Source organism: Delphinapterus leucas, chromosome 1 (genome assembly GCF_059928025.1).
Source record: "Delphinapterus leucas isolate spDelLeu-1000000601 "Yukka" chromosome 1, BTC_Dleu_Yukka2, whole genome shotgun sequence".
In the NCBI taxonomy this organism is placed as follows: domain Eukaryota; kingdom Metazoa; phylum Chordata; class Mammalia; order Artiodactyla; family Monodontidae; genus Delphinapterus; species Delphinapterus leucas.
The window spans coordinates 181,506,251-181,515,388 of NC_143129.1; the positions used below are offsets into that span (position 1 = coordinate 181,506,251).

The window sequence follows — 9,138 nt, forward strand, 5'->3', positions numbered from 1 at the left end:
TAACTAATCCATCCTTCCTAATTTATAACACTAACTCTGTCAGTCACCACATCTCGATATGTGTGGGGGCCAGTTTCTGCTTCTCTATTATTTCCCACTGGTCTAATCGGGTATTCCCGCACCAATGTGATACTGTTTCAATGACTGTATCTTAAATTATATGTCTTGACATTTAGTATGGCTAGTCCCCTGTCTGTTGTTCAAAACTGTCTCAGCTACTTTGGGCTCTTTACTATTCCACACAAATTTAGGAAGAGACTTTTCGAGTTCCAGCAACAATCTACTGGAATTTCCATTGGAACTACAATGAATTCATAGATCGATCAGGGAAAATAGGCATCTGTGCTTCAGGTCTTACTAACCATGAACATGAGCACCTTTCTATTAAAGTCTTCCTCTCGTGTCCTTCGATGATAATGAAAAGCCTCAAACCCAAGTGGCTAATACGTAGCTCTTCAAAGATCACGTCTGCTGTTAAACTCACTTCTAGACGGGAAAGCAGAGTCAGCAGGTGCTGACGTCCGGAAACACCAAGACCCACGAAAAGGATACACGCCTGCACCACTCCGAACTTGAGCTGGGTGAAGAGCCGTACAAAGAAGTCCACGAAGAGACCCACCTGTGAAGAGCACGTGGGCGCTCACCCAGGTCTCCCCGCTGTCACAGGCACTCCCCTTGAGGCACCGCCCCTTCCCCCCACTGCCTGTTCTCGCTGGTCACCTGCACCAATGTTACCAACAGGCCACGCGGGAACAGGCTTTCCTTAGTCACTGTGGCTACGGGAGGGTCCCACCTGAGCCTGGCGCCACGGCCCCTCCAAGCACAAAAGAAAGGGGTGCAGCTAAGTTGTCAGAAGGAGAGTTAAAGCACAGAGGGAAAAGGATGGTAAAAAAGATCGGAGACCAAGGAAGACCACTGGTGCTTGGAGAGGAACAGTACAGAGATGTGTGAGGGCCTGCTCCGCTCTTTCCAAATGCAGTTTCAAAAAGCCTTTGCGTGCTTTAAAGGGCATCAGAGTTGCGTGGCAAGAGAAGTATGAAGACGTGTCAGGATTATGATTTTAAAAAAAGGAGCGGGGGGGGTAAGGCAGTCTCTGTTATAAAAACAAACAACTTATTCGCCGCTGGAGCTTGCCCTCTGACCCCTCCGCCCCTTGGCCCATCGTCTCCCCACGCCCCGCCTGCTCACCAGCCCTGTGCAGACTCCAATGGCAAACACCATCATCCACTTCACCGCCTCATACCTGCGACCTTTCTGTTCACAAAGGAAAGAAATGATTCCGTTTATTGCAGGCTTATGATGACAGCAGGGAGGGAATACATCTCAGCCAACCAGTTTTAGACTAAATTCCATATGGACGGCAAGCACGGTGATGATGTCTGGGGTGGCAGGTGCTTTACAATGCAAGAATGAAGAACGCTAAGGGCCGGGCCAGGAGCACTGACAGCGGGCACTCTGGTTGGCAGGTTGAACGACTAAGTAATAAATGCAGATATCTCATGAAAAGGGTTAAGAGGCCAAGGGGTAAAGAAATTTACTTGAGTATTTAGAACAGAAAAAGAAGCTGTCCTAAGACCTACTTGGTCCCAAGAGATCAATAAAGGACTCACCTTATTATCCATGGTCTCCAAAACCTCCAGGTAAGGGTCATTGATACAGCGATCATAATCCAAACTCTGAAAGAGGGACGTGTGAGTTAAAAAAAAAAAAAAAGTCCCAAGCCAAAAGGAAGAATTACCAAAACCTGGAAAGGGATAAAACTCCCGTTTCCTGCCACTCAAAGCACAGGTGGGCACAGCAGCACCCAGGAGGAGCTTGTTAGAAACACACACCCTCAGCCCCCTCAGACCTGCAGTATCGCAATCTGTGCTTTATACGGACATTTCAGCAGCACTGCTTTAGGTGTATACTTCACGCTTTAGGAAGTGTTTTGCTTAATTTTTAATTAAGTTAAATTAATCAATTAATTAATTTTTGGCTGTGTTGAGTCTTTGTTGCTGCGCACGGGCTTTCTTTAGTTACGTCGAGTGGGGGCTACTCTTCGTTGCGATGCGCAGGCTTCTCATTGCGGTGGCTTCCCTTGTTGCGGAGCACAGGCTCTAGGCGCGTGGGCGTCAGTAGTTGTGGCTCACGGGCTCTAGAGCTCAGGCTCAGTAGTCGTGGCACACGGGCTTAGCTGCTCCGCGGCATGTGGGATCTTCCCGGACCAGGGCTCAAACCCGTGTCTCCTGCATTGGCAAGCAGATTCTTAACCACTGAGCCACCAGGAAGTCCCAAGACGTTTTAAACTACATATTTTTAAGTGTCCTGTTTCTGCCAAACATTAAAAGACCTTCAGCTGTCACTAGTGTCACCCAACTTACTCTATTAGATGAACAAATACTTCAATTAACCAGAACCAAATTAATTTAGAAAGTCTAATTTTAAGTACCTTCTGCAGTTCGTGTCTGTGAAAAAGAGGTTAGTCACGAGACAAACGTGGAGACTGTTTTCCTTAAACTTCGCAGAACACAGCTGTTCTGCAAACGCTTTGCAGGTGGGCCAGAGTCATTTCAAGAAACAATTCAAAGTAAATAATTTTATTTCTACATCTTGCATGAGAAGCAGCAGTTTGGCACCAAAGGAAAACAGTCTTCTGTGTGCTCTCTCCCCATAACCTGTTGCTACCTACATGTCAGCTAGTGAACAAACTGGACACTGGCCCGGTGGCCACACTCCCAGACAGGAGTTCAGAGTCAGCCAAACAAACACAGGTGTGACACGTGACAGTTTTTTCCATTTATATGACTACCCAAAGTCCAAATTCCTTTTGTTAAAGGGTCCTGGAGTAACAACAGGCGACTGACTAAATCAGTTATCATCCACCCAGATACAGAAGACTATAGAGCCATAAAATAATTCTGACAGGTCTACAAAGACAGATGGGGAAAACGTGCAAAAATTAAGTAAAAAAGGCAAGATGCAAAATAAATAAAGGCAGATGCAGAATAAAATGTATAATAATCCTATTTTGATTAAATAAAATTAAGATTTGTATGTCAGCATACAATGCAAAACATTTGGGAAAACTGTTAACAGTGGTTATCTCTGGTGTTTTAGGAGGCATTCACATCTGGATATGATTTAAAATTCTCCCAGCAAACATGGTGTACTTTTTATATTAGAAACAAAATTGTTTTCCTGATTACAAAACAAAAAAAACTCAATCTGTATACTATACTTCTGCTGGGAAACTAGACCCATCCATGAATGACTAAATATATATATGTATTTAATGATTATATATATATACACATACATATTCTACACATACACGTACATAAAGTAGACACTTGAACAACGTAGGGGTTAGGGGAAGCAACTTCCCACACAGTCGAAAATCCGAATTTTGCTATTTCTGCCTCAAAAATGAAGAAACTGATAAATGACTCACCCAAGGGCAAGAAGCTGAAACAGTTTGGATACTAGCTCTTTTGATTCCACATATTGTGATCTCTAATGGAACACAAGGTTTTCCCCACACTTAGTTAATTTAAATATCTGTAAAATGAAAATACAGGCACTGTATTTATTGGAAAAAACCTGCATATAAGTGGACCTGAGCAGTTTAAACCTGTGTTGTTCAGGGTCAGCTACTGTATACACAAACATGTTTGTGGATATGTGTGTGTGCATATATACACACGTATATATTTTTTAATCAATTAAGTGACATCACATTCTAGGAACAAACAGAAAAAAACTGACATGTTGAAAATATGACTATCCTTCATACCAAATATGTATAAAAATCACTGGCAATTAACTATTTGCTTGATGGTTCTAATAACACTGTGACTCCATAAACACTGAAAACGCTCGCAGATGTCCAGAAGAGGCAAAGGTATAAAGATAGGAAGTAGATTAGTGGTTGCCTACGGTCAGGGGCAAGAAGAATGGGCAGTGACTGCTAACAGGTGCATGGTTTCTTCCCGGGTGATGAAAATGTTGTGAAATTGCTTCGATGATTGCACAACTCTGTGAATATACTAAAAAAACATTGCACTGTACATTTTAAATGGGTAAATTGTATAGCATGTGAATTATGGCTCAATAAAGCTGTTAAAAGGGACATTTAGAAACAACTGGAACACCAGAACACCAATCTTTTTTTCTTTTTTTAAAATAAATTAGCTGAAAGTTTGACACTTGGTAAACAGGTACCAATGAACTATATGATCTGTTATTAAAACCTGATATTGTCTGGGCTTCCCTGGTGGTGCAGTGGTTGAGAGTCCGCCTGCCGATGCAGGGGACACGGGTTCGCGCCCCGGTCCGGGAGGATCCCACATGCCTGTGCTCCGCAACAGGAGAGGCCACAACAGTGAGAGGCCCACGTACCACAAAAAAAAAAAAAAAAAAAAAAAAAAAACCAACCTGATATTGTTACTTCTCCTTTGCCATGATTAACTTCCTTTTTATTTCTGCTGTATATGTTGCTCTTTGGTTTGGGGGACTAAGAACTTTCTTAAAAATAAAATTTGTATAGGTGGCTTGCAGGGCTGCTGCCCATGGTTATGAGCAAAAATGCCATCTGGCTATGAGGGCATATGGGGACTGAGATGTAGGCCAAATTCACTCAGGAAGGGCACCTTAGGGCTCACACAAAAAGCACCTTCAATGGGCCTTTAGCTGGGGCGTTGCAATGGCTCAGAGGGGGAGGCCTTTTATTCTAAGTCCTCCCAGCTCTGAAGGGTGCCTTTTTCTAACTCAAAAAGGCACTACAGGCTCTGTGACCTGCATGAAAACAATACTGTTTGGTAATGGCCCCATCCCACAAATAGGGAGTTGTTATTATTCAAACCACCTATAATGAAAATAGATGTCAAAACAGGGACTCTAGGGACTTCCCTGGTGGTGCAGTGGTTAAGAATCCGCCTGCCAATGCAAGGGACACGGGTTCAAGCCCTAGTCCGGGAAGATTCCCACATGCTGCGTAGCAACTAAGCCCGTGTGCCACAGCTACTGAGCCTGCACTCTAGAGCCCACGAGCCACAACTACTGAGCCCGCATGCCACAGCTACTGAAGCCCACACGCCTAGAGCCTCTGCTCCACAACAAGGGAAGCCACTGCAATGAGAAGCCCACACACCACAGCAAAGAGTAGCCCCCGCTCACTGCAAGTGGAGAAAGCCTTGGTGCGGCAGCAAAGACCCAACACAGTCAAAAATAAATAAATAGGGCTTCCCTGGTGGCGCAGTGGTTGAGAGTCTGCCTGCCGATGCAGGGGACATGGGTTCATGCCCTGGTCTGGGAAGATCCCACATGCCGTGGAGCGGCTAGGCCCGTGAGCCATGGCTGCTGAGCCTGCGCGTCCGTAGCCTGTGCTCCGCAACGGGAGAGGCCATAACAGTGAGGCCCGCGTACCGCAAAAAAAAAAAAAAAAAAAATTATAAAATAAAAAAACCCTACAAACCTCAATTAAAAAAAAAAAGCAACAGGGACTCTAACATCTTATAAAACCCCCAACTTATCAAAGAGTCAAGTATGTGCAATGAACTCTTTCTAAGGCAAGAAAGAACACATCTTAGGAAGAGCTTCAAAAGAAGGGTTTTCTAGTTGATCCCTCATAAATAAAATCTGGGCAGACTTTTCTGATTACGTGCCTAGCTAAATTTGCTCTTACACATAGCAAATGCTCTCAAGAAGCTCATATGCAGAGACGGTTAACTGAGAAATATTAACGACTCACACTAAAGAACATTAGCCCATAAAATTTACATAAATATGCATATCAGCTGAAAGTAAATGCATTACAAATATGAGTACAGTATAGTGAAAGGAGTGAAGGAGCCGGGGATACAGTAGGTCAATGGAGCACAGATGCCGTACTGAGCTCCCAGGAGTAGAATGAAAGCTGAGACAGTGTAAGTCATAGTTAACAGTCAGGATATCAGCAGGCTCAGGCTCAATGAGGGAATGCAAGATGACAACACAATATGGACTGTCTTATACTTATTCCTGCAAGTCTCTCAACTATGTACAAGCAAAGAAATATGAGACAAGGGCTTCCCTGGTGGCGCAGTGGTTGAGAATCTGCCTGCGAACGCAGGGGACGCGGGTTCGAGCCCTTGTCTGGGAAGATCCCACATGCCACGGAGCAATTTGGCCCGTGAGCCACAACTGCTGAGCCTGCGCGTCTGGAGCCTGTGCTCCGCAACGGGAGAGGCCCGCGCACCGCGATGAAGAGTGGCCCCTGCCCGCAGCAACTAGAGAAAGCCCTCACACAGAAACGAAGACCCAACACAGCCAAAATAAAAATAAATAAAAATTAAAAAAAAAAAAAAAAGAAATATGAGACAATACATCAGTGGATACAGTGCTTTTTGATTGACTAAATGCACTCACATCAGAGCAGCCCATTACACTATACCACTGTGGTACAGTTGGCAAGTTCTAGACTCCTAAAATTATTTTAAGTCAATTGCAAGGGGAAAAAAAAAGATGAAGGTGGAATCTACTTCATCTTAAACCTACTTGACTTAAAAGATATATCACACAGGGCTTCCCTGGTGGCGCAGTGGCTGAGAGTCCGCCTGCCGATGCAGGGGACATGGGTTCGTGCCCCGGTCCGGGAAGATCCCACATGCCGCGGAGCGGCTGGGCCCGTGAGCCATGGCCGCTGAGCCTGGGCATCCGGAGCCTGTGCTCCGCAACGGAAGAGGCCACAGCGGTGAGAGGCCCGCGTACCGCAAAAAAAAAAAAAAAAAGATATATCACACAAATGCAATGTGAGGACCTCATTTGGAACCTGATTCAAACAAACTATTAAAAAGTACATATGACGTTTATAAGACAACTGGAAAATCTGAACACTGGTTATTTGATATCAAGGAATTATCGTGAATTTCTTAGGTATGAAAATGGTATTGGGTTATGCTAAAAAAAAAGTCTTCATATACTAGAGATACGCACTGAATTACTTATGGGTGAAATGATGTGATGTATAGAATTTCCTTCAGAATAATATGGGAAGAGGGAAGTGGATGGGAGCCTACATAAAACAAGGTTAGGCATGAGCTGAGTGACTGCTGAAGCTGTGTGATGATACAGGGGGTTTCGATGCACTATTCTGCCTATTTTTTGTCTATGTTTGAAATTCTCTATAATAAAAGTTTTTTAAAAATTCCATGCGAAGCTATAAATCATAATAGTTACACTAAATTCTACAGCCAGAGTAAGATAAAATATTAGAAAGAAAATTAGTCTGGGTACGTTATTGCTCTAGGATGTTGATTTTTTTAAGTCTACCTGACATTTTCTTTAAAGCATTAAACATAGACATGACTAAGCCCACTTCTTGGAATTGATCCTAAGGAAGCAATTAAGGATGAACAAGAAAGGATGGTCACAACGATGCAGTTCATAATATAGAGAAGTCAGATTAAAGAAACTGTGGCACAATGAAATGCTATTCCCCTATTTAGAAAGCTATTACAGAAAAGTATCTATTGCTACAAAAATTCTTATCAACTGGGAGGGGAAAACATGTTAAAATAGTGTATTTAGTAGAGTCTCACTTTGTTACTTAAGAAAACAACATGGAAAAGGACGTTTAGTAAAGTGAATAATCATCTTTTAACGAGCAGTGTTATGGGTTTTTCCCTAGCTTCTTTTTATAAATCATTTACGAATCCTCTATCACAACCATGGCTTGTTTTTGCCATTTCAAAAATCATAGAAATGTCATCATAAACTGATTAAATGATAAAAGGCACTCCCGCAGCACTGGCCTTACTACACACACACACACACACACACACACACACACAAACACACACACACACACACACACACTTTAAGAGTCCCATGCTTGAAATCCGGAACTATAACCAAGCACTGACAATTCTGAGAGAAGCTGCTTGGGCAGGAAACAATCATCTGAAAACCCAGTTCTCTTAGAAGAGAAGCAAGGTCTCCTGGCTCACACCTGTTACTAGCAAACACTGTCAGTGGCTTTGACTCTGGGTCTCTACAAGTTGTAAAAAAGCAAACAGTCTAATGGCAAACACATGCTCTATCCAGGTTAAGGTGCCACAGATCTATGAGCCTGGAGACACCCCTTTGGGGCTGAGGTGAGAAAAGCGCTTCTTAAACAGGCCCCTTCCCACAAAGAAGTTACATCTTACCCACTCACTCCCCGGGAGAGAAGGTCAAAGGGCATCTCTGGTTGGAATCCTAATGCTTCGCTCTGACGTGAGGTCACTCACTACTTATGTTACCCAAGACAGCATCTAAGAATCTTACCTCATAGTCTTTCCTTGGAAGGATCTCATCCTCCTCCTCCTGTGTTTCTCCAAGGATGGTCTAGAAAAACAGATCCAGAGAAGGAAGACCTTTTTAATGGTTTTAAAAGTGGAAAGAGGCAGAAGTATTTACTGAAACTAGCTACTAGTTTCTAAATCATCTGGAGCCATTATCACCAAATGGGAACAAGACCTAAAAAAAAAAAAAAACCTTTTGGGATGGGGGTGATGTGGTGGGGATCTACAGTCATCAGGTGAGCGTTTCATTCCTACTTATACATTCTCCAAATAACCTCTCATCGTCAGGACACTTCAAAGATGTCACTTGCCAGTTTAAGGGGGAAAGAGTTCAGGTTCCGTCTGATAACATGCCGAGTCTGAAATCAGGAGGGACTTGTGAACTCTGGGGACACAACAACTCAAGTTTTCCCAGGGTGCTTTGCAGAGGGACGCTGGATTATCAGTGACCCAGAAAGGGTGAGGGATAGAGTGATAAAGGGCTGGAAAAACTAAGCCAGCTGCATGATATGCACAAAGTCCAGTGAGGGGGCTCAGTCCGAAAACGCTCGTTTCATTCAGAACTCCATTCAGATGGAAATTAAAAAAAAATAAGGATGGGATTAACTGAAGCTGGCCTGGGTTCTCCCTCAGATTCCAGGGAGGGGTTCTGAGAAATGACCCAAGGCTTGGGCACGTGAAGCCGGGCAGATGCTTCGAGAGCCCAGGCTGCGGTCCCCAGGCCCCACCCGCTGCTACCTGCGGGCCCAGTTCGGCCCGGCCCCACCCCCGGCAACGCCTCTCGCCGTCCCTTAGCAACCGCCCCCTCCCCAGCCCGGCTCCACCCGCTTCTTAC

General features: G+C 44.1%; 1 protein-coding gene across 12 annotated transcripts in view; it reads right to left on the bottom strand.

The window, feature by feature from the left end:
- CLCN6 (Cl-/H+ antiporter 6) overlaps nucleotides 1-9,138 on the bottom strand; it is a 30,366-nt gene that overhangs the window by 20,642 nt on the left and 586 nt on the right. For 10 of the 12 annotated variants that reach the window (XR_016388989.1, XR_002648072.3, XR_002648073.3 and 7 more), the window contains exons 2-5: nucleotides 8,287-8,346; nucleotides 1,611-1,676; nucleotides 1,189-1,254; nucleotides 553-619 (exon numbers count right to left, since the gene is read on the bottom strand). Coding sequence is in view for 7 of the 12 variants with exons in the window: in XM_022598790.3 (XP_022454498.1) it covers nucleotides 553-619; nucleotides 1,189-1,254; nucleotides 1,611-1,676; nucleotides 8,287-8,346 (259 nt within the window). In the remaining 5 variants the exon portion in view is untranslated. Of the gene's footprint in view, nucleotides 1-552; nucleotides 620-1,188; nucleotides 1,255-1,610; nucleotides 1,677-8,286; nucleotides 8,347-8,496; nucleotides 9,034-9,138 lie in introns of those variants that run through there. The other 2 variants (XM_089901148.1, XM_089901142.1) reach the window with 2 other exon arrangements.